General features: G+C 45.5%; 1 protein-coding gene across 1 annotated transcript in view; it reads left to right on the top strand.

Annotated features, from left to right (window-relative positions):
* SCML4 (Scm polycomb group protein like 4) overlaps positions 1-25,041 on the top strand; it is a gene marked incomplete at both ends in the record, with an annotated part of 35,558 nt that extends 10,517 nt beyond the window's left edge. Inside the window, 3 exons of the mRNA XM_084284437.1 lie at positions 12,849-13,115; positions 20,890-21,032; positions 24,916-25,041. Of these exons, the coding sequence (XP_084140563.1) occupies positions 12,849-13,115; positions 20,890-21,032; positions 24,916-25,041 (536 nt within the window). The remainder of the gene's footprint in view (positions 1-12,848; positions 13,116-20,889; positions 21,033-24,915) is intronic.
* Between the last annotated feature and the right edge of the window lie 968 nt (positions 25,042-26,009).

Raw genomic sequence — 26,009 nt, 5'->3', positions numbered from 1 at the left:
CTCCTCCTACATGATTTCACTGCAGATACCCCTGGCACCATTCACACTGGCTCTGCCCAGCTCCTGAGGAAGGGGCAGAGCATTATCTTGGTCCCAGAGCAGGCAGGGGATGTAAATGCAGGGAAAGGCCTTAACCCCAAGGCTGTCCCACTGCTGGGGGCAGTCACTGGCCCTCCTGGAGGCAGCGTGGGCTGGGGCAGCCTTTGGCAGGGCACGTGCTGGCCTGGGCTCCTTCCCCTCACCTGGGAGTGGGATGGAGCACAAAGTGGGGCTCCCAGGCTTTTTTAGCTCTGCTGTCAGCAGTACTGTGGTAGAGTGGAAAATGAGTCTTGGGAAATAGCTGAAGGAGACACAGGAACAGCTAGCAAGCCGGTGTACTTTAGTCCCGCATCACAAGAGACACTGATTGTAGATTACTGTTTTGGCTTGCACTTAGCATTTCTACAGCAGTTTAGGTTTTTATCTTTTGTTTTTTCCTTTCTCATGTTTGAAATAGCATTCAGAGACGTCCAGGTTTCTGGGAAGGGAGTGCTGAGAGCCAGGTCCTGCTATCACACACACCTCACAGCTCCTCCCAGCCTGGCTGCTGCTCTCGCCGGTACTTTGTCAGCAGCAGAGCAGGGAGCTAACAACAGCAGGGGGGCAGCTTGGTTGCAAGGTGCAGGAAATGTTGCACTGGGCCCCAGGATATAGGCATGGAGGCTGCTAAATACAGGCAGATAAATACTATTCCTATTCATAATGACAGGCTGTATACAACAGCTGGAGTAACACCAGGTTTAGGCACAGGAGCTTGAGCCTCTCTGTGTTGCTGCATTGCCCGAATCTCCTTTCCATCTCCCCAGGAGCCAACATTTCTCTGCAGCAAGGCCAGCATGGGGGCCCCTCTGCTACACAGAGCAGGGACAGGGGTTCCCTGTACTGGCAACAACCAAGGACAGCAGGAGGTCTTGATGCAGACGGCTCCGACAGAGCCTTTGTTGGGATAGGTCTCGCGTGGAAGGTGCAGGGCCGTAATAAAGCCCCATGGGAAGCCATGCAAAGCAGCCCCATTTTTCATGGTGTCAGTTCTCCAGCTTGTAATCGAGATGTTCTTCCTTTTAAAACCACGTGCCTTTCAGCCTCTGTGCACCAACGAATTTAACACCCGCACTGACTTCGGTGCAGTCACAGATGTGAAAGGCGAGGCCGGCGTCGTGTCCAGTCATATTAATCCACTTACACCATTCGGGAGCCACCTCTTAACCTTGCCCTGAAGCACATGCCCCTAAGCCATTACGCACCTCTGCGGGCAGGGAGCTGCCAGATGCTAATGGCTGCACGCAGGCCAGGTGGGATTTGTGGATGTGTGCGTGGATCACTTGCAGCAAGAGCTGACATTGCCCAGGAGCTGCACCCAGCGCCTGGGGTGAGGGTCTGTGCATGCCAAAAGGATGTTTCTGGAGAACCCACATACTGCTGGCATGCACCTATACAATGTAAGGGCGCTATTTTCCTGAGGAAACCATGTTTGCCCTAAAACTTCTTGCCAGCCTAATCCTGGGCAGAGAAACTGAAGCAAGTTTCTCGAAATATATGCGGTGTTGGCTTATGTGGGAATCATCAGGCTTGATAAGCAGCTTCTGCTTTCTCCTTTGGGTCAGTCCTTTCTTTTCCTGAAGCTTGGGCTGTGGTTATTTTGTGCTGTTAGACAGTTGTGCCACATGCAGAGCGTGGCTGCATGTAAGCAGTAGCTGCAGCAAGTCTTTCTTTGTCCAAGGACTCCTGTGGCCACCATATATCTTTGTCCTTCGTGTGTGCGTGAGAGAGGGGGTACCCCAAAGATACCATATGGTGTTCCTTATCACTGTCTGTAGGGGAGGAGCACCCCTTCTTGTGCCAGCGGCTGGAGGTAGGGCCCCAAATGGAGCAGAAGCACACCAAGAGGTAGAAGCTCTGTCCTATCTCTGTAGGGAGGTGGGCTCCTCCTATGTGCAAGCACTCAAAAGACAGCCTGAGAAGTGCTGTAGGAAGGCATTGTAAGAGCGTGAGCAGCAGGCAAGACATCAGGTTGGGACTGGGGAGCTGGATTTTGTCAGGGACTTTCCCACTGATTGCATGGGTAAGTCACCCCCTCCTTGCTGTGCCTTTATTTGAGCGTCTGTCCAGCGAGGGCAGTGATTCTTGCCACCACGGGCAAAGCCCTGCTAAAACTGACAGAAGAAAAAGAGCAACGTGATAGAAAACGACATATTATTACGATCGATATTTCCTGTTCAAAGCACCACATAAACAGCAGCTCAGAAATTTCAAGCCCTGAGAGGGCAAGAAAAATGTTGTCTTTTTTTTTTTTTTTTTTTCCAAGTACTGTGGCTTGTTTAATCTTGTCTTGTTGTATGCTATGAGGAACAGGGCTCCTGGCTTCACGGCACACTCAGAATAGATGGCTTTTATGGCTATCAATAGCTTTGGCTCTCTTCAGTGTTTAATTACCTGCAAAGGCCATTTATTGCCTCATATATTCCTCTGCCATGAACATTATCCTTTAAACAATAAATAAAATATTAAGGTCACATTTAAAGAAGGAGCAGAGGAACAGCACAAGTCATCCAGACACAGTGAAGTCCAATATCAAATCTTTGGGCTTCAGGGCATTTGATCTGATGTTTGCAGTGGGGCAGGAGAGTGAAGGAAGGAGGACGTCGGGAGGTGGTCCTGGGGGGTCCTGAGGGTGGTCATACAGTTTGGTTTGGGGCCCTTTAAACCCAGAAAGACTAATGAACAGTACACCAAGGGGTAAATCCTGGCCTGACAAGAAGAAAGATAAGAGATGGATGGGAGAAATGAAATTTACCTCTAATAAAATTTGCCCAAACTCTACAGAATTGAAAGAACTGGATAAACTGACCACCTCTGACCCTTATGCTTTATGATTACTGTTTGTTAACCCCCAAATGAAGGAAAAGGCCCCTTCTGAACCTCAGAGTTTATAAAATTGTATCTCTTTGTGGAGACAGAGGAAGGAAGCTGTGTGCAGATCTCCATCCAGCAGCCAGCCCAAGGGCAAGCCTCCTTCCCTCTCAGCTGCTGTACCTCTACTGTCTTGAAGGAGTGGAAGAAAATCCCCCATTTTGGAAAGGCTCCCTTCAAACCCAGGTGGTTAAGCACTCTGCTTCCAGCTGCGGGCAAGGAAAAGCCCAAAAGCCCTTCTGTCTCCAGCCTAGGATGTTCTCAGGGCCATGGTGCAAGAAGTGGTGGTGCTGGAGATGGCCCTGGCAGCAGCTGTGCAGGGTGGAAGAGGGGAGCTTGGCTATGAAATGGAGTTTAGAGAATGGAAAAAAAATCCTTTTTTTTTTTTTTTTTTTTTTTTTCTCTATCAAAGGGTATACGTAAGGAAAGTGGATGAAATGATGGGCATAAATGCATGAAGCATGATAGATGAGATGATATCCACTACAGACAAAAACACCCCTGGGTATAAGCATTTAATTCAAGCCTTGCACGCTCAGTCACGTGGAGGAAGCATAGATGCTCTTCTAGAGCCCTAGTCAGGCAAATTGTGTGATTGCAACTCAGCTTTAGCTTCAGGTGTATCTTTAACTGTGTTTTAGCTGGTAATGTCTGCAGAGCTGTATTATTCCTTTAGGAGATATCTGAAAGAAGGAGTCCAGTCTCATTTAAAATGGCTCACGTGGAAGCCGAAACATGAATTTCCATTGCTAAACTTGTAAAATGTTGATACAAATATCTGCTGTCCACTAAACCCATATTTCGCGCAGTCAGATCGATAGGTGTAGCACAGGTAGCAGGCCACAACCGACAGTGAAAAATGCCAGGGAGGAGAAAATGACCCTCAAGATCCTGACCTTGTGCCGGTTCAAGCCGTGCTGGGTAAGGTTTGTTGGGAGCCACGTGCAATGCGTCAGCGTGTGCTCTGCTAGCCCATGGAAGCTGCAGGCAATTTGGATGTGTAGCTCCTTGCTGCAGGGCTGCTGTCACATCCAGGGTGATGGAAAGCCCGGCGCTGGCAGTGCAGGGGATATGAGAGTTGCCGTTTTCACTGCACAGGTTTCAAAACAGATTTTTTTATTATTTTTTTTCAGGCAGCTTACTAAATTTTGCTCGGATGTTCGTTATTTTTTTCAGCTCCGTTTTTTTTTCCTCCCCCACGTTAGCCTCTTTTTTAACCTTTTAGATTAAAAGCTTAAAAGGCTCTTCTTCCTTTATCTGTCTTCATCTATCTTCTGTTCCAGTCTTTCCTTTTCCATTTTGCTACCGAATAGATGGAAACCCACACAGCACAACTGCATTTCCACTTCCATGGAAATAAAACACCCCATTTTTCTCGAAAACTCTTGGTCCCGGTTTAATCAACAGTGCTCCCCAGGGTTTATTTGTTAGCAGTAATTATACAGGGTACATCAAAGTGCCTTTCAGAGAGTAGCAACATGCAGCATCTGCCTGAAGAATATTCATCTGTTGGCAAAACGAGTTCAGAGCTGATTAAAGCAATTAAGAGAGAATGAGAAGCAAGTTGCAGGGGGGGTCCATGAAGCTGGGTGCTGGTGTTGGGACGGTGCAGGCTGTGGGCAGCAATGAGAAACGTAAGGTGCAAGGTGATGGGAGCACTGCTAGGAGCTGGGCAAGGGATGACATCTCCACCTCTCACTGAAAATGAGGTGGAGATGCAGGTTTGGGGAATACAAAAGTACATAAAGCGCTTATGGCGGGCTTCTTCGTGGATCTGTGAAGGGGAAGTAAAGCTTTAGGGCCAAGCCGTGTTGTGTTTATACCACAGAAGAAATCCCAGAAGAAATATCAGAAAGTCCAGCTGAGCAGCAGCATTGGGCAGAGAGAAATGAAGCACAGACCTTATAGGAGATCTTACACCTGTGTATAGACAGATGCACAGGCCCATACTTTATACGTGCTCTACCTAATTACTGGATGAGGTTATTAGGGATTAATGGGTAAATACAGCTTATTTTGCAGTTGCTGCACTTCACTGTAGACATCTCACATAATATATCTCAAATAATCTGTTTTTCAAACAAAAAATCACTGTTAAACATTTTAAGTCAGTGCTAACCCTACAATTCAGGGAGACTCATCGTGCAGATAACAACAGAAATGCATTCAGCACTTTATCTGCGGAGAATGCCAGCGCGCAACGTGTTGCAATTTCCAAATAACGCAGTCATTTTTGTACAGTCTCTTCTACACACAGCTTTTTTTTGTGACTTATCGATGCTGATTTATAAGCATACAGGGTACTTCACAAACTGCCTGGAGAGAGGAGCAGCCCCAGGTACTGCTGGAAGCTGGAGGCAGAACAGATGGATGGCAGCCTCTCGGCTCCCTCTGCCAGGGCAGAACTACTGCTAGGCTAAGACACAAAGCCTTGCAACCCTGACAAATCTCCTTTCCGTGAAGCACACGCCGTTGTAGCATAAAGGTGAGGGAGGTGGGAGGAGAATGGGGGAGTGGGTCTGAAATCAGGAGGAGGAGACCAGAGGAAGACTTCCTAAAGGCTGGGGCCATATGTCACTGAAATCCCTTCACCTGCACTCACGGGTTTTCAGTACTTAAACAATTTGCCTGCACTGTAAGGTGGGACTAAAATGTCTCCATTGCAACACAAGATATTTATTCAATCATCCCCAAGCACTTAAAAAAAAATCCTCTATGGGTTATTTATACACACGAGCACCTTTTATTATTAAATCTAATTTATTTGTCAGCAGCTAGCTTGCGAATTTACTCTACCTTTTTACTCGGTTTGGACAATAAAGCCATGTTGGTCTGTTCCCAGCCAGTTTCATTTCCTGGTTCTACTGCATTAAACACAATGTGGCTGTTGTCTAGGCTGCAAACACTCAGGGGAAATTGTTTAAATAATGAAAAAAATTGCCTGAGCTGAATTCCTAGTAATCAGGACAACATCGTTTTTTGCAAAAATTCTCTAAAAAATTTCAATTCTTGACGTTAACTGACTGGCAGCTTCTCCCGAGGGGGGATTCTGCATTTCAGTTCCCAAAAAAACGTTAGCAGCTGGGGCACGGCGAGGTGATGTGTGGTGCAGTAAAGCCCCAGACTGAGCCCTTGGGGATTCATGGCAGGTTTTATCCCCACAGCGTGACCATGGTTTCAGTGTTCAAAGCGCATTTACAAATGGATAAGGCTTATTTACATCTTCCTGTTCGAGTACCCCCTTTCTTCCCCCATGGATGCAGTTCCCCCATGAATGCTTCCCCCGTCCTTGCCCGGCGTGCAGGGTATGGGTGCGTGCAGCAGAGCGGTGCTGAGGCGCCAGGGGAAAGCCTGCTGAGGGGTGACCTCATGTTTTCATCGCGCTGCATGTCTGGGCAGGCGGTGGAGCCAAAAGGAAGGGGATGGTGCTGTCATCCCAGAATAAATCAAGGCAGGATGAGCTGGAAAGTCTTAATCCATCACAGGAAGCTCTTATCTTCAGATAGATGCATGTAGGCCCAAGCTACAAGGCAGATAAGGCGCACGGTCCATTTCTGACTGGGTGGAAATATGCGAGGCTGCTTGGCAGACACAGAAAAAAGTTATTTTTTTTAATCTTCTAAGAGCTGATGTTAAAATAGAAGATAGCAGTTCAGAACCATATCTTCACGCTGTTAAATACTGCTCCGATCTCTCTGCTCCCTCCCTCTCCAGCTTGCACTAGACTGAACTGATGGCTAAACTCACCTGAAGTGGTTATTTCTGCATTTCTGCTTTGGCTTTTTGTGTTTTTCCCATTTTTACTTGTCCGTACATGAAGGCTGAGATGCAGGGTTTCTAACCCTTGATAACTGGAGCTCATTAGACAAAAATGTAGGGTTTTTTTGGAAATCATCCTTGAAGATGACTGCTTACAGGGACCCAAAGTGTCTGGCCACTTGTGCCAAGCTTTGTAACTAAAGACAAAAAGACATGGCTGTGTGGTGTGATGGAAGAGTTTTACAGGTCATAAGGCTGTGTTTCCACCGGTCTCAACTAAAGGAAAAGAAATACAGATATTTAGAGAGCCTGTTAATGAGAACCAGAGAAATTTGATCGTTTCTCTGGAGAAACACTGGAGTGAGAAACTTCCTGGGCCAGGACCTGTATCTCTTTTACCCGCTTCTTGGCAAAGGCAAATCAATAAGCTGAATACCAGGGCAGGAGTTAAATGCATGATGCTGGCCAGCAGGACTCTCCACAGCTGCTGAAAACCGTCCCCTCTGCTCCCCCACGGCACCCACCCTTGGGCAGGGAGCTGGAGCCAGGAACAGGATGTACAAAATGCAGGGAAGATAAAAACATACAAGCAGCCTCTCAATGGGACTTTGTTGCTGTAGTTAGCTCCTCTCAAAATGACTGGGAGATGAGGCAAAGCTGGCCCTGGCGGGGGGAGAGGAGAGGTCTGGGGAAGCTATGATATCATGCAGCTTAAAATATTGAGTTCACATCTGGTCAACCCATTATAGAAAATATATGGTAACACTTAAAAAGGTGCAGGGAAGGGTCAGAGGGCAAAGCCCATCACTAAGTAATATTGGGAATAAGAGACAAGAGAAAAAAAATGGAAGAGGGGGGCAGAGAGAGAGAGAAGAAAGAAAGAGAGAGAGAGAAAGAAAAGTTTTATATTGACTGTGAGGAAAAGAAGTTAATGGGGAATTTAATTAGAGCTAATACAGATGGTAGAACACTGCATTGTCTGTCCTCCATCCATCCTCCCAGGGCAAAGTGTGAGCAAGCGGTACCCCGTGGCAGCTGCCCCTGTACATGACGTGCCCCGGTAACTGTGAACGGGGCCCCTGGCCCCAGCTCACTGCCCTGACCCCAGGCTCTGCTGTCCAAGCAGCAGCTGAGGGAGGAACCCACAGAAGGTGTCAGGAAAGAATGAAATGATGATATGGGGAGAAGGGAGATGCCTGTGGAGGAAATGGCTATGGAGGTCAGCAGGGCAGGAGGAGGGAAAGCAGAAAAGGGAGAGAGAAAATAGCTGGCAAAATAGTAAAAGGGTGAGGCTACTGGTGTGGAGAGCTGTATGGAGAGGAGAGGAGAGGAGAGGAGAGGAGAGGAGAGGAGAGGAGAGGAGAGGAGAGGAGAGGAGAGGAGAGGAGAGGAGAGGAGAGGAGAGGAGAGGAGAGGAGAGGAGAGGAGAGGAGAGGAGAGGAGAGGAGAGGAGAGGAGAGGAGAGGAGAGGAGAGGAGAGGAGAGGAGAGGAGAGGAGAGGAGAGGAGAGGAGAGGAGAGGAGAGGAGAGGAGAGGAGAGGAGAGGAGAGGAGAGGAGAGGAGAGGAGAGGAGAGGGTGACTAACCATGTTGCAGAGGTGAAAGACAAAACAACTACTTTTCCTCATGCTGATGGAGAAGTGTAGTCCAAAGGTGGTGGATAACCTGGCCAAGGTCACCCCAGAGGGCTGCAGCAGCACTGGGAACTGAGCTGCAGGTTCTTCTGCTGACCCATCTTCAGGAGGTTGGCTGGGAAACATGCAGCCTGCTAGTTTAACAATCTCACCTAAAGAAGCCTGAATTTTTAAATTGGGAAAATAGAAAATAGGTGTTTTTTTTTTTTTTTCTTCCTCTTTTTTTTTTTTTTTTAATTATTATTTTTCTTCTCCTTTGCTACATTTTAAGGTGTGCTAGACGTAACAACCTTGCACTTTTCAGACCAGTTGCCTGTGGACCATTCCTGGAAAGGAAAACTAATTCAAAATGGCTTGCGCATCTCAGGTGGCGTAAAGTTATAATGGAGACTACTGTGCTCAAAGCAAAGGCTCAATACAGCTTTCTCATAAACCCTGCTTTAAAACAACGCATACTAATTTTTCAGTAGCGTGTGCCCTTCTGCTGACTACATAGAAAATAAAATACAGAAGTGCAACAGAATACAGAAGGGCTAAGCTACAGATTTATGAAACTGTTGCATTTTAAACCTCAATGGAGAGTTATGTTTTCTTCTATTGTCTTAGAAAATATGTTTTCCTCTAATTGGTCAAAATGGGATTAGTATCTGTGAAAGCCATGCACTTTACACGGCCTTCTGGGGGCTTACCAAATGCAGCTATTTTGATACACATCACTGCTTGAGCTGCAGCTTGGGCAGCTTCTGTGTTTTACAAACAGGGAGCAGGAGAAATACGAACACAGAAATCTTCTGGACAGTGGAGTCTGTCCCTCTTGGTGCCTCCCGTGCCACTGTAAGGACTGTGGGCCATCAGCCTTCCCCATGGTCATTCTCCACTCTTTGTGGCTGCTTACCTGAGTGAAGATGTTGATCCTAGGACCAGAAGATAATTCAGGTGCGAAGGGACACCAAGCAGGGTTAGCTATGGGATCAGACCAGGGTACTCAGGGCCTCGTCCAGTTGGATCTAGAAAACCTCCAAAGACACTGCACAGCCTCTCTGGGCAACCCCTGCCCCTGCACCACTGTCTTCACAGGGAAAAGGTTTCTCCTTACATCCAGTCTGAATGTCTTATTCAACCTTTGCCTGTCGGTTCTTGTTGTCCTGCTGTGCACCACTGTGAACAGGCTGGTTCCACCTCACTGGTGACTGCGAGGTGGGGCTGGACACCTCTGGAGGTCCTTTCCCATCCTAGCCATGCTGTGGCTCTCTGGTTGTCATCACTGTAAGCAGCTGATGTAGTTGTCATCCCTGCATCCATGGGAGGTGTTTTTGGAGTATGTTTGAGCCCAGGGTGCCTTCCCTTCAGGACCATGGTGGGGGGCTCTCAGGAAGCCCAGCCTGTAAAGCACAGCCAGGCAAGGGGCAGCTGGCTCACCAAGGGCTTTGGTGCACACGTGGCCACAGGCCATGGGCTGCCAGCTAGGCAGCCTGTTTTATGCCAAGATTTTTATATTACCATCCCTCCTCCCCAGCAGATTGTGCCCATTGATCCTCCAGCTTCCTGCTATTCCATTACTTGGGAGACTCTCCAGCTCCTTTTGGTTGAGGCTTTTTAATGCTATCTCCAAGCTCCTTAGCTTCCTAATATTGGTGAACATGCTATGTTTTAGTAATTTTTGAGTCTTGTCTGTTCTGTTGACGTTGAGATGGAAACACCTGGGGGTGCTTCCCACTTCCACTGCTGTGGTCCACATCCCACCCAGCACATCCTAACGGCAAATGAAGAGAGACATTATAACCTCTCCTCCCCCAAACCACATGCTTTTGTTTCCAAGAAAATCCAGGTGTTTGGCCTGGGCAAGAGCCACAGCAATTCCTCAGCCTTGGCTTTCCACAGATGAAGCTACACGTGAGGGTGGCCCCAAGCATTGACTGATACATCCCAGCTAGAAGACTTGGTGGCTCAATTTGCATCAGCTAGTGCGGTTTTACGGAGGAGCCCACACTAGCAGGGACCGCAGAAGCTGAGCAGCACCTTTTAAAAATGTGTGAATTAAAACCCTTAGCCACACCTACTTGAATGCAAAGTCTTCTTTTTCCCAGCCTGTGAACTGCCTTTGCTCCTGAGCTTCTCTTGGTCAGCAGGAGATGACGCTGGTGAGTTGCTCTTGTAATGTGCTGACTACTTGTGTCAACCTAAAGATCAGGAGCTCTGAAAGGGCTTGCTTAGAAACCTGGCTGTGTGAGGCAATTCCTTCTCCCCCTCGTCTAATGATGTGAAAATCACTTTTCAAACTGCCAGAGCACCTTCAGCTTGGGCATGTTTCAAGCAGTAATGCGTTTACTTGGTCCGTGGCAATAGGCGTTATTGCTCCAGTTATTGAGCCCAAAGCAGGGACAGGTGGAACAAATTGATCTGGATTAAGAAAAGAGTTTTAGGCAGAGTGGGGAACAGAAATTATGGCATCTGGTTCCTCATCCTAGTCTCATACAAAACTCCTGGGTGTCCTTCCATCAGGAGACTCCATCCACACAGGTCTTACTTTACACAGATTACCGAGAGAGTCTGACATCGGTAAAAAATCCCGGGTGTCCACTCGCAAATTTAGGAGCCATTTATATCCATAGTAATAAAAGCCGTATGCTGTTTATTTAGCAGGGCTGTTTTAATGTGCTGTTTGTTGTTTGGATAGTCTGTATCTTCTTCATATTGTAATCATATTAAAAGAGCATTCTTTTCCTGGAATAAAGAGGTAATGATTCACAAGAGGCATAATTATTCCATGCGGTGCAGGCAGGATGCTACAGAAAGAGCTGTCTTCTTTATGCATAAGAGGCTTTTATTGCAAGTGTTCTACACAGTAATTAAATTCCTTTGAATGAGAAGGCTTGATTGGATTTTCTTTGGTTTACTGGGCGGAGTCTGAAAAGCAAGGTATTTAGCTCAATTGCTATACAATTTTGGCATCTGTCAGAGGCGAGGGAGAAAGGTTCACAGTGTCTGATTCCCATCTCTCTCATGCTTGTGTTATGTTAGCTGAATGCCGCTGAATTCAACTGAATTACACCCTGCTTGTGTTTGTGAGAGAATCAAGCTCAGAAACCCCTAGCAGAAAACATTAGGATACTAGAACTTGCTCAGTAAGAATCCAAATTATTTAAGGGGAAAAGAAACATTATAAAAGGAAAGTTATTTGCAGTTGCAAAGGCAAGTGCCCCAAAGTGAAGAAAATTTACATTTACAGCTCTTCTTCAGATCTGATGGCTGTCTTATAGCGAGTCCAGCCTTGGCCCAGAATGGGCCAAAGTTTTAAGAGGGAGCAGCAAGTGAATGCGAAGTCAGGAAACCCTGTTACAGAAGCTTGACGCACAAGCCAGGATGCTGGCATGGTGCAACTTTTGTGTATTTGAGTTGTCAGACTAAATCATGTTTGTTTAACATCAACGACTGCGTGCAGCCACCAAGGATTTTTTTTTTTTTCCATAGGAAAACAGCAAAAGTGTAATTTAAAAGGAAAACTCTGTTATATACAGCCTCAACATGTATTAGCAAGGGGGTTTGGGTCTTGTGGCATAAATTACAGCATGAATTCTTCCTGCTACTCAGTAAGGCTACACAATACCTCAGGAGGAGGGTGCTAGCTTGGGCAGGGAAGATGTGCCACACCACAGGGGTAGTTTCACCCTTCTCAGATGTCTCTAGAGAGACAGTATGCACAATCAGGAGTCCATCAGACCCCTAGCCAAGGGGGATATAGGTCTGTAAAATAGGTCTGTTTGTGCAAAATGTTGTACCTACCCCACCTGTGCAGTGCATAAAGTGCAATGCAGAGGTGAAGGACCAGAGAAAAGGTCTGTGATCATCTGTGATGCCAGCACCCATCTGAGAAACTGATTCACGCACCTCTGCTTGCAAGCAGACACTTGGGAGTGCTCGTAGCCATCAAGCCTCTTCTCCTGGCAGAACATTGGGCCTGATGGATGTCTTCAGCCGAGAATATTTTCTGATGAATTTTCATAATTGCAGCCAGAACACTTTGGTTTATTACTGTCACTCCTTCCTAATTGCCTGCCAGGCGTTATTAACCTGCAAGCTGCCCCCGTCCTGTGGTCCTGCTCTTCTTTCTTCCTTTCAAATTGCATGTTTTTGAAACAAAGACGGAGGGAGAACAATAGCTGCACAGCCTTCTAGCCTTGGTGGTGTTCAGGGAGCACCTTGAAGGAAGGGAGAGCTGCCTCTGCCTTCCCACCAGGCAGTGGTGGGAGAATATCACGCTAAATTGATGACACGGACGAGTCACAGCAAGTCAAAATTTCTCTGTTTGACTCTACTGACTTGGGAGTGGTTGTGCTTCCTTTTATCGTTTACTGATACTCAACAAGGATGCCTTCTGGATCTCCGTCTGTCCCTCCTGTCCAGCTGTCTGTACAGAAAGTTGGACATGGAGCCCGTTTTAGTTAATGGAGCCTGTTCTAGTTCCGTTTTACTGATATTTCTTTGTCATTCTTGGCTTGCTGAGCAGAAACGGTCGTACCTGAGGATTACCTGGTCGATCCCATGCACATGAAGCGGTACAGCGTGGATCCTGCCGACCCTGCCTTCAGCTGCACGGGCTCCATGTACGCCACGCGGCAGAGTCCTGCAGATGGACGTGCAGCTGGAGGCTCCTCTTCCTCCTGTAGCCACCGTCCCACCCAGACGTCTTCAGGGGGTTCCTCCTCCACTGGCCTGCGGCATCAGACCTCCAGCCCAACAAGGAACGGGACCTACCCTGAAGGAAACAGAAGTGGTAATTTAATATCTTCCTATGAGCAATGTGTGTTACTCTGCTGGTGCCACGCTGGAGTCTTAGCTCATTCCCAAATTCCCGGGAAAATGAATGAGGGGTGTCTGGCTTGACATCCACGCAGACAATGCTTGCTTTCACTGAGAAGAAGTAATAACCTATGTAAACACAAAATCAATCTGTTCATCATTAAGTAAAATGGTGAATGTTTTCTAATGCTGTTATTAATTATGTAAACATATGTATTATGTATAATCGAGTGGCAATCAAAACCGCCATTATCAACTTACAGATATAAATATTAATACACAAGGCATTCCTCCCCAGGATTGATACAGCCTGCAGACAGGTTCCTGCTAACGGCATGACACCAGCTGTGTACAAGGTATGGTGCAGAACAAACCCAAATATTGGTGCCTACCTCAAACAATTTAGCAAAGGGTTTTGCTTCCTAGCTGCAAACCATGCTCCTTTAATTATGAACTAGACCAGACTGGAAAAAAGACTGCCCAGCAAAACATATTTTTAGAAATCATCCAGCTTACTGCTCAAGGCTTTTTTATCCTTTAGGGAAGCAAAGTCACAAGAAGTTTATCTGCAGATTCAAGGGATGCCATGGGAACCACTGCTTTCAATAACCCTTCCTCTGCCCTCTCTTTGTATTTTTGCCCAGTTCTCCTGATCAGATTTAGGTTTGTTGGGTCGTTCACTCTGCTCTTCAAGGGCACTCTGCTGGTGCAAAGCCCTCTTCAGATGGGGCTCGGTGACAAGAGTAGGCTTCCTTCCAGGAAAACTCCTTTGACAGATGAGGTGAGGGGAGCAAGTGGGGCTAAAAGGGCAACCTGGTGTCAGGCAGAGCAGCTCAGAGGACAGGGTGCGCACAGACAGGCAGCCAGAAGCTCACAATATCATGAGAAAATTGGCCATGGCAGTGGCAAGTGTGGTTTCTAAACCTGGGTTGCATTTGCTCTTCTCCAGCTTATTGCTACATTCCCTGTTAGCAATGATTTTTTTTTCACCCCCACAAATGACCTGGGTTCATCAAACAGGTTAGGTAATTATCTGAACTTCTGCTAACTTTGTCTTTTTTTTGCATTTTCTAATTTCTCAATTAAAAGGTCCTTATCAGTAGTGATTTGAATAGTGTCTTCACCCCTTACTAATTATTCAAACTTCATTTATGCATTTTTCATCTTGAAGATAGATCTAACAATGGAGTTGAGTGTCTCAGCCATTTTTAAGTCATTAATTTTTTCCCTTCCTCATTTATTAATGGAATCTACTGTCACTCTGGGTGGTTCTTTTTTGTTTTTGCTTTTTTTTTTTTTTTTTTTTTTTCCTCTTGCAGAAGCCTCACTGGTTCCCCCTAATCCTTTTCTCTAGCATTAACTCCTTACACTGTCTTTCTGCCCTTGCATTTCAACTGGAAACTGCAGGTGATTATGCAAGAAGCCAAGATTTAACAATGATTTGCACATTTTCAGCATCTAAAAAATACTGTGGTAAAGTTCCCGTGCTTTAAGAATATGCTGTGTGGAGATGCCTTGTTATCATGGGTTTGAATCTATGTTCAAGAGACTGAAGTTTAAAAACAGGGCTCCCTAAGCTTGCTCATCTGCATTACTTTCCCTTCTCGTTTCTGACTGTGAATATCACTTTTTCCCAGACTCAACAGAGCCCTAAGTGGAAAGCTAAGCTTCAGGAGGCAGTTCTATCTCTCTTACTGTGACTTCCATCAAAATTTGCAGTCTTTGCAAAATGAAAGCCTAAAAGATGGCAGGTTATTTTTCCAGAACCGAACCAACAGGCAAGTCATAGAGGGCCCATGCTATAGGCCTTGCAGGTTCTTATATTTCCCTAGTTTGAAACATATTACAGAGCTTTGAGGAGCAAAGACGAAAACATTGCTTTTAGACCAGACACTTGTGAGGTCTAGGCATCTTTGGAGCAGCTACAAATGAATTCAAGCTGCAAGATATGACATTTTGGGATAAAAGGACTTATCCCAAAACTGTTTTGTTTAGTTTGTTTGATTGTTTGCTTGTTTTTGTTTTGTTTTGTTTTGTTTTCATAGGGCATATTTTTAACACGTGCAAAGACTAGTTCATCCAGGACCTCTGGGATATTTGGCCAGCTCAACAGCAATGGCTCCTTAAAGCAGACAGATATACAGTGAAGACCACCCAAAAAATGTTATTAATATCTTGATATCATTTATAATTATCAACAATTTATTAGACATGGTTTCATCCGTTGTACATTAGGATCTGCACATACAGGTCCCTGCAAACCCATACAAAGATGGGGTTGCTCTCAAGGTCTCCAACAGGAGGAAGGGCAATGGCCAGGTGCTCTGTGCACCTCTGTCTGTCTGTCAGCACCGACGGCCCATGCATGTTTGTCCCACCACCATCCCGTTGCCTCTGAACTTCTCAGCTGCTTTCTGGAGACTCCAGCAGAGGCAGGAGCTGGCTCCTCTGAAGCAGAGGAGAGCAGCTTATTCTTGGCTAAGGCTGGGCAGTTTTCAGTGGCTGTGATTTTTTAAAATATATATATTCCTAAGGCTACCTTGGTGCAGCTACACTGGAGTTTGATTACTGTCTTGGAAAAATCTCTCTTGCAAAGGTCTTAGGAATCTGCACTCTCACTATGATGCTTCTTCATGTGTTTTTCCTCTTTCTAGGGACAATTTATATGCTGCTGAATCATAAGCGAACAAAGATGAGTAATTGGTGCATGCCAGTATCTCTTCTAATCCTCCTCAGTTTGCATACTCACAAGGAAGGGATAGGCAGCACTCATTAAAAAAAGGAAGGATTTCTCTCCAAAACCTCAAGCCAATCCTCTTTATTTAACGAATATTTTTGAAAAATAGCATGCGTTATTTATCAGGGTGTGCAAATATCATGGAAAAAATCATAGCCATAAAACAGAGCTCAGTGCAGAGCAGAAAATGTTTTTCAAGGGGAATGGATGAGATTAAACCTCAAAGCTCTCATTAATGCGATCGGAAGCACGATGCCTAATTCTCTCTGATTATGCTAAAAAATTCCAAACCAAAAAAAAAAAAAACAAGTCATTTCAGAAAGCCAGTTGGGGCTGCTAACAGATAAACATGCACTTTTCTGTCATCATTTGCCAAATGGAAGCTCTTAAATCAGGGGAGGAATAGTCAAGGACATCATAAACCTTAAACCTTTCCAAGCTTGCTTATGTACCAGACAAACAAACCCTTTATTCCAAGCGTGAAGAATTCTGTGTTCAGACACAACATAATAACCTTAACCTTGCCCTGTAGCTTGCCGGCTTTATGCAGATTTTATTATCCAATATTAGCAGTTAATTATTATCACCTGAGGGCCTTCGTTAAAGAGGCAATCCTTCCTTGCTTAATACATTCATTTCCTGACAACATTTGGGGGTGCAGGGGCTGAAGTTTCTCTTTTTTTCCAGAGCAATGCTGCAAGCACCTGGGGTGGGGAGGTGGGCAAGGGATGCCCAGCCCTGGTCCCACTGCTTTGGCAAGTGCTGCCTGCCCCCTGGTTTTTGAGGACATTTACAACGTGAAAGGTTTGATGTGTTCAGTGATCTGCTCTTTTTCTACTGCAAAGGAGAAGCAAGGCAAGAAAAGCCCCAGTGAACATGTATCACCAGTTTATGGCTGTGTCTCATTCAGCTTCGTGGCTCTGGTGGCCACCGTGTCCCATCCCCTGCAGGACACAGCTGCAGCGCTGGTGGGACAGGGACAACAGCCACGGTGCACATATCTCCTGCAAGGGGCTTGCCAGCATACGTGCAGGTGTTAAATGCAAAATCTGCTTTCCATGCCTCTCTGCTGACTGCAGCTCATTGAGCCTCCCATGCCCAGAAATATCCCGTAATTTTATTCTTCCACCCGCCTGTTTTTCCAGCCCTCCTCCTTCCAACCATCTTCTCCAGCATGGTGCGCCCTGGCCTTGTAGGAAGCCTCTCCTGCAAAACCTTCCTCCTGCCCTTGTTTGCAGTGGGAGGATTTATTTTTAAAAAAATATTTCTTATTTCTCCATGCCTTTGAGGGCCTGCTACTTTGGCTTACTTTCAGTGGATCTGCTGCTCCTTATTATCTGCTCCAGTGCGATCAGAGAGAACCTTTTAAAATTTCATTCCCACCCCCTTCCCCTGAGGCAAAGAAATCATTTAGGCCTGCAGCAATATTAAAGTTCATCTGTCACTCCCTTTCCACTCTTATCTATCAATGGCCGCACTCCCTCTGGGCTCTGTTTGTTTGCCAAGAACATATTTAGGGAGTCTGTTATTTATCTTTCCTTCTTTCACAGGTTTAACTCCATTTTAGTGTCGTATTTTCTCAGTATGGCTCTGCAGCCACTCGGCTGTTGGCTCTCTCTCTCTCCATCCTCCTTCTGAGGAAGGTCTGGAAACAGAAATGGAGCAAGAGCTCAGCCGTTGGCTCTGTTGCACCATCATCTCACCATCATCTTTGCTGGGCACTGGGTGCTGGCCTGGTATTTCCAGCCATCCCTGGCAATAGTCTCAGCTGGGATACCCTGAGAGCCTTCCCCAGAGGGGAGCCCCATCCCCATCTTCCCCTGGCACTGCTGCAGGCAGGAGGGGAAGCATTTCCCTTTGATTACCTGGATTTCCATATCCCGTTCCATTAATTTGACAAATTTTTTGCCACCTGTCAAAAACAGGAAATTGGATTTGACCTAGATTACAATCTCTAAAAATAATTATTGGTCCCGAGCACTCCCATCTCTTTGTAATCTGAGTATTCATTATCATCTTGATTAATTCTGATGACAGAATGGCATAGGATACCCGGGAGACATGAGACTTCCTCATTTATCTAATTCTTAGGTTAAGTGTGAATACCTTCTGATAAGAAAAAAATGTATAGTACTTGCCCTGCCGCCATCAAACACTTTTGTGCTTAATATAATCTTTTACCAAGGTGATGCTATTGAAACATAAAACCTCTGCCTTTATGTAGGCATGAAATGATTTATTTTCTTTTGGAAATAAAGAAATTGCACTAATGTGTAAATTAATGTGTAAAATTAATGTGTAAAAGCCAGAGTGAATTTAAAAAATACATTTTAAAATACATGCAAAAAGAGATTGCTTCCAGCGTCATCATCTAAAAACTGAATTTGAGAAATTTGTCTGCAAACTGACAGTATCCCAGTTTCGCTAACAGCATTTAAAGGTAGTCGCTTACACACCAGGAAAATAACACATCTTAATTCATGAAAAAGCAGCAGGGAATAGAGGACTTGGCTCCAGGTAGGTAAATACAGATTTAAAATAAAGAAGAGTTATGGCTATGCATAATTCTCGTGTTTATATTGACGTATTATATCTCAGGAAGGGATTTGAAAGGGTTATCTTCACTTGCTGGAGGCTGGAAGAGTTCTGGCCATGTAGTCTCTTTAGAAAGGTCATTTATATATTTGTCTTTAAAAAATCGGATTTATGCTATCGATTGCTAGACTGCAGAGGAGCGCGCAGAGTTCCCCTGTCATTTCGACCTTTCCTCCTCACCCCCTTTCTTTTATTACCAATATTTCTCATACCCAGAAAGGCCCCCAGCTGCTCCCAGGGGCTCTCTGCCCTTCTTTGCCCTTCCCTGGCATCTCTGCAAGCATTTTGGGCAGCAGTCACTGGGCCAGGGCCTGCTCTGTTCATGCACCTGGCGTGAACCCCACACTAAGTCCTCTGGGTTTCCTTGTATTCGTATGAATTTTAGGGGAAAAATGTGCTCCTCAGCAGTGGCCCATCTCCCCAGACCATGCTATGGCTGTGGTGTGGGAACATCTGCAGTGCTTCGGGCACAGCCAAGCCTTTCCCCTCTCTCTTTTTCCACTGGTTCACAAAATCCTGGTTTTCTCCCTTGGTTTGAGGTGCCCAGGGGCAACATCTCTCCTCACCAGCTGCCACCAGACCCGCAGCAGATCGTGCCATGAGCAAGTTAAGCTACCAGAGTCCCTTTACAGGTACTTGCTCCTCTGCCTCCAAGGCAAGTCTCGCTTCTCCCGCTCACCCCTGACAAACTTGCTCGATGTTACTGACGATCCAGGGGCTGGCCGAGATTGCCCCATTCATTTCCTACTCTTTGTCTTCATCGCTTCATGCCAAAGAGTCCAGATGGTGCCTGTACCACTGTGTATTGCATTTGTTCTGTGAGCGGAGCCCAGGGTCGCGTGAGTCCGTACGAACACCAGCCCTCGCTGCCTAATTACGAGGACCCGCGGCTATGCCTTGTCCTTTATATCCAGCACAGTGACTTAGCAAATGAGAGCGTAATTATCATGATATTTACATCCCATCCCATTACGAAGCCCATTGACCAGATTTACACATTCATAGCACTGCTGCTTACTGGAGTTCATCTTTCCTAACTGCGAAATGCACCCCATTACATTATACTGGGGGACGGGGATGTGGCGAGAAAGAAAAGGGCCAATATGCACATAAAGCTGTTATTGTGCGTATATGGGCAGACCCTCCGCTCACATAAATCAGCACAGCTCTATTGAAGTCATCAACGTGATTTACATAAGCCACAAACCCAGCCCACTGCATTTGGTCTTATTACAATGGTGTTTGGAGCCACACGTGGTGTTTTTATACCTTTTATCTGTCTTTATAAGCTCAAGGTTTCTCTGGAGGGCTCAGTCCTTCTCTCCTCAGCAGCTCTGAGCCATTCTTATTCCCTTCTTGGCTACCTGGGGCCTCTCCAGGGTACGGTTTGTGTACCTGTGGTCTGCCTCTCTTTGCACTCTGCTTCCTTTTCTGCCTTCTGTAGTGTCTGTTTGCTTATCATTTGCAACAGTTATTGAAAATTGGGCCTTAACAGAAAGAGATGAGCAGGTCTGGGCAAGTAACACCTTATACATTTATGTGCTGTCACCTGCTAATGTAAAGTTTGCTTTGTGTGGACACAAACAAAAGCAAACAGCTTTCCTGTAGCCTAGCATAATGTAGTTCTTTGTGAAGCAACGTAAGGGTGTGTGTGGACGAGTTATATACACATGCAGGCTAAGATTTATGGTTCTGCAGAGACTCAGAATAAAAACATAAATGTACTTTCATTCCAATGTGCCTTTTTTCACTTGATTTAGAGCTACAACAAGCCAAAGTGACCTTAAATCATCCAGGGCTTGTACCATTAAAGGATCACACGTGCAGTGTTCATCTTCGCATGTTTTAGTAGCCCTCCAAATCAACCTTCACCAGGGACCCTCAGCTTTGTGTGAGACTAAGATTAGCAGGGTATTGATTAGGAACCCTCCTCTAAGCTCCAAGATAAGTCTGAAGATCTGTATGCAAAGAAAAAACCTATCTGCTGAAGTCTGATTTTATCCTCTGGCCTTCACATTCAATGGCAAGCTCCTTTGTTTCGTGCCGAAGTGCTTTCTCTCCAGGTGGGAGGGTGGTGTCTTCCTGAGCCAAAATCCCCACTGCTTGCGCATCAGACAGCAGGGGCAGCTCGGTTTAAGAGCCTGGCAGCTGGCACATTTTTCCTTCCCCAGCAGGAACCTGAGGCTTTCATGTTTTTTAACACAATTCACCAGCTGGGATCATGTCTCCCGGTAAGCAGGAAACTGCCAAGCCCCTTTCTCTCCCCACCCCACCATCTCAGGCTGATACACTCAGATCTGACATCCAACACATGGGGCTGCCGCACTGCTGCATGCTCACAAACCAGGGAAGCCACTGCATGCCACTGCAATGCACTGCTGTTGGCTTTTTTTTTTCTTTTTTTTTGTACCTACAGCCTCAAGTCCTTCACCAGAACAAGACTCGGCTCGGCCATCAAGCAAGAATCCTTTGACCTGGACTGTGGATGACGTGGTTTGGTTCGTGAAGGACGCAGACCCTCATGCTTTAGGACCCCACGTGGAGCTCTTCAGAAAACACGTATGTAAAAGGCTGCCCTTGGTGTTTCTGGGGAATTTGAGCCAAGTGCACAGGCAGTCCCAAGAGATACAGACATACAGACAGCCTGCTTTTGGCTGCTATAGACAGTGCCTGTGCTCAGCCAGGTTGACCACAGGGCCCTGCAAGGGGTTCAGAGCTTTGGGGGGAAGAGGGGAAGTGCTGAAGAAGAGCTCACTTATCGCTCAACAAAAAGATCCTACAAATGTCTTTAGAAAATGCTCGCTATTTGTTTCCAGTATGCCAGCATATATTGTCATTATGCTAAACCGAAGAGAAAGCACAGAGGATCTGGTGTTCATTTTTCATTGTCAGATTGGCACAAAAAAGCCTTGCCTCAATGACAATTTATTCTCAGGATACCTATGATTCTTCTCTGAAGAGCATTTTTTATGCGTCTCTAGATATTTAGCAGTAGAAGCCTAAAAGAGCCAAAGAGCCAAGATACTTTTTAAAAAAAATAAAATAAAATTATGTAACTACATAACCAGATTTAACAGACCTGCTGACTCACTGGAGAATATGATATAGTAAAGAGGACTGTAAACATACATCTGATCAGGACTTTCTTGTTCTCCTGCTGCGTAAGGTGTTGGTACCACTGCATCTACCATTTCCAGCCTCCTCCATCACTACCTGACCAGATCAGAACACCAGCCCTGGGCATTGAGACAGGGTGTTGGGATGAGAACAGCAGAGCTTGCACAGCACCGTTTTTGTCCAGTTTCCACTCCTATGGCACTGTGTTTTCACACAGCAGCAGGGCAGTGACACACTCTGGGTGGTCACTGGGCCAGCTGCACCGAAGCATGCCGTGCCACAATACTGCTGCTGCTCTGTGACCGGGGACACCGAGCTAAATTGCCCCTAAAGACTGTCCCTGTCAGCCTTTGTGAGGCACCCAGCACCTACAGGCCCTACTTATCACTGGTTTCCTTGTAAAATATGCAGCAGGTTTGAGGAGCTGGGTAAGATTACCACACAACTCAATTCAATTACACCTTTGAGTTATGTATGTCCCTGCAATTTTTCAGCCTTCAGATCTCATCTGGATTAGCACGGAGACCTCAGAGGTGAGAGACAAGTGATTAGTCCATTAACCTTAGCCATATTTTCCTGTATGTTCAATCTTTCCATGAAGCAGGTGCATAATTTACTTAGCAGCACTTACTGCCATTGACAAGGCCCAGCTATCACCTGGAAGCATTGCTTTGGCAGTCAGCTCAGCTCAGCTATGACAGTGGGAAGAAAAGGGTGGTGGGGCCACGAGGAAGGGGAGGGTGGGAGAGGTGTCCTGCATGCCAGCAGATCTCTTTGCTCTTGCTGTATGAAGCCATTTGGGTGTTGACCACTGTCCCAAGAGCTGGCTCTCCCTGAGGCAGGGAGGTGTAGCCCACATCAGTCACAGCTACAGTGTGCGTTGCGGGATGATCGTGGCTGTGGCTCTGCTCTTCTCACCACGAACAGGAGCCTGTCCTCTTGCCAAAGACACCTAAAACAGCTCCTGAAGGGTCCACCAAGACCACGAAACTGCCTACAACCTCCCCTCCATCACACAAAGGAGCCGTGGGCCTGGCAGGGACCTGGTGGCAGCTCTGCGTGAGAGCCCCATGCTGTGCCCTCTCAGCAACAGGCAGGCTGTGGTAGGCAGGCTGGGAGAAGGGAAACAGAGGAGCAGAAAGAGCTATAAAGGGAGTTAGCAGGTAGAAAATTCAGGCTGGAAGGGCTGGAAGAAATGCTATGGTCTGACAGTTTAATTATGGCTGGTGATTTGCAAACGCATGTATGAAGGAGACAAAAACCTTTGAGTTTAACGTAATGAATACCATTTATTTAAAGAGCAACCTGTCTCTGCCAGTGCTAGACATCACACTTGTGAGCTTGCATCTTTCCCTAGACTTTCTTCATATCAGTTGTTGGGGCCCTGACTGATGAGCTGCCACTTGCTGCACTCCTGTCACAGGTGGTGGCCTTACCAGGGCTGGTGTCTGTTTACCAGACTGCAGAGCACTAAAAAATAAAAAGCTTTTTGTTCCTATTTGAGATATAGATCCTCATGTTTCTAATTTTACTCATAATTAATTGCTTAAACACTCATGAAGATCTGAATTTGCATCTTTCTCATTCAAAGTCTCATCCTGGGGGACACCCACAGACATCCAAACCCAGGTGCAATTCTTGTTCACATGGCACAGGGCTTGGTTAGGGGCTACTCTGCTTTTTGAGCAGTGTCCTCAGACCAAGTTCTGCAAGAAGCTAGCACAAACACTGTAATACTCATTCTTGCTTGTGGAAGCTGTATGTTTACTCCCCCTGTATCATGATCACACAGCTCATACATTTGCTGCTCCCATCCCTTGCAGGAACAGAGTGATATTTTCCTGCAATATCCTAATCTGCAGTGGGCCAGATCTCAACTAATGCGGTACAAACTAAGCACACTGAATTTTACCAGCTCCAGAGCCTATTCAAGACCAGCTCATTGGGGCTACTGCAGACTTGGGGACCATGCTATAGAGTCTTTCAATTTTAAAATTATTTTTTAAAGGGCTGACACAGTAATATTAAAGAGAAGTTGAGCCAACAATCTGCACAGGGACATGGCTAATATGGGATATTTAATTGGATATGAACGCTCCCTCTGGCATACTCTAGTCAAGGAGTTTAATTTTGACCCCTACACAGTAATAATAAAGGAAATAATAAAATGCTGAACTCAACATTTAGAAACAGCTGCAGTCGCACCAAACCCTTGACAGAGATTTTACCTTATGGCATCACAGTTCCAGGAGTTTGTTTTTCTTTCTTAAGCAAATATTAATTATACGTAATACTTAATCTTCCTTTCCTTAACTTCCTTAAAATAATGGAAAAGAGAGGGGGAGGAAAAAGAGTTCCTGTAATGGATGGAGTGGGGGGTGCAGAATGAAGAGCATCAATTGATTGAGTTAATCAGAAAGTGACCTTAACTGTTCATCAGCTAAATCACCTGCTGAATGGAATAATAATGATCAGGGCAAATTAGGATCCATAGTATTGCTTAATTAGTAGGTAATGGATCACAGAGGAAAGACGTTACCATCAAAAACATAGAATACAATATATATAGCACTAGCGTGTTTGTGTATATATATGCACACACACAGCATTAGTTATGTTTTAGCTGTGATGATCCAAGTAAGGAGTGGAGACTGAGAGGAAAACTAGTATTTTTAAGCAGATCTGCTAATAAAGCTGGGGAAAAGAAAACAGACAAGCTCAGGATCCAAGAAAGGACAGCATATTTGAAAGTTTCTGTGTTGTACAGTCACAAGAGAGCCCACATTAAGACAGCATCCTGTGTCTGTGCATCAGTGCTATCCTCTGCTCAGTACAGGCATTTTGTAAGTACAAAAGGTTTTCAAGCCAACAGGTCTGGGATAAACAGCTGAACTTGGTGGCTGTTTCCACCTCTGACTTGGAGGTAAAATTAAATTTGAACAAGTTTTGTTAATACATCCAATTAAATATGTTACTACTGTGATTCTGTGGGTTTAGAGCAACCCTGATTTAAAAATAAAAAAATAAAAATCCTCATGATTTTATGCCAAGTAATTGAAAACCTAGACAAACCTTAGAGCTCCTTGAAGAACAAACGTAATATGTGATTAAAGCCTCCTTTAGAGCTTCCTTTTATCTTACCTTAGCTTTCAATTTTTTTAATGAAGTTTCAGAATTCCTGACATTTCAGCCAGCTCTGGTCTAAGACATGCTGTTTCTGATTCACCTTGTTTAATGTGTCCGGACGCAGCTCTGCTGTCTTGCTTTCACGGTGCTGGAAGCGAGGTTAACACATTTTGATTCTCTTTCTCTCTTTTGAAACCAGGAGATTGATGGCAATGCTTTGTTGCTGCTGAAAAGTGACATGATCATGAAGTACCTGGGGCTGAAACTGGGACCCGCGCTGAAGCTGTGCTACCACATTGATAAACTCAAGCAAACCAAGTTCTAACAATTTCCTGAACAACAGCAGAACCTGACCTAAATCTAGACAGAAAACTAAAGGTAACGTGCTGCCTTACAGAAATGCGTTCTTTTGCAGATTGTTTTCCCTTCTTTTTTAACAAAGACTTTGCCTTTTTTAACATTTGCGCATCTTCACAATTTTTTTAATCCAATGGGAGCTTTCGGGCTGCTTGCGTTAATAATTTGCCAAAAAATTATATACTTATTTTGTACCATTGATATTATTATGATTATAGTAAGTCCTATTTTTGTAATCAGAAGTGGGGAATCGAAAGCAAACACAGCGATGGTGTATGCTGAGGACTGCTGGCAGACAAACCAAGGGTCCTGCACCTGCTGCGGGGCCACCGCTGGGTGCCAGCTCCACCACCGGTGCTCAAGGCGTTGGGGAAAGGGCAGCCTTTGGTCCTCTGTCTTCTGATGGGAACGACCCCGTGTCTTGCACTATCATCCGGAAAACTTGAATTCTGCAGTTTGAAAATGAAAAGGGAAAAAAAATAAAGAAAAGGAGAAAAAAAAAAGAAAAAGAAAAAGAAAGAAAAAGTAAAAAAAACAAACAAACAAAAAAAACAATAATAAAAAGAAAATTTTAAAATAAAAAAAAAAAAAAAAAAAGGAAAAAATGAAAAAAAAAAAAGTGGGATTGAGGGATTTTTTTGCAGCCGAAGTACTTTTTCCCACTAGAGGGAGCAGCCCTAACAGACTTGGGGCTGGAGCTCAGATGACACGGTGCTTTCTGTCTGATGAGCTTTGACCATCACAACTCTCCCAGCCAGCACATCTCCAAATACTGACAAGGAATCGCAGGCTCCCAGCAGGATGAGCCGTCGCCGTTTACAGATAATTATTTCAAGAAAAGCCCAAATGCAGAAAGCATTTCTGACAGGATGTTTCCCGTTAAGCCGAAGAGGGGGTGGATGGCTCCCATGGTGTCTGGCGTGCTCAGCTGTCGTC

Source organism: Netta rufina (genome assembly GCF_964035555.1).
Source record: "Netta rufina genome assembly, chromosome: 3".
Lineage (NCBI taxonomy): Eukaryota > Metazoa > Chordata > Aves > Anseriformes > Anatidae > Netta > Netta rufina.
Note: the sequence above shows the minus strand (reverse complement) of the source record. Positions and strands in the feature narration are given on the sequence as shown.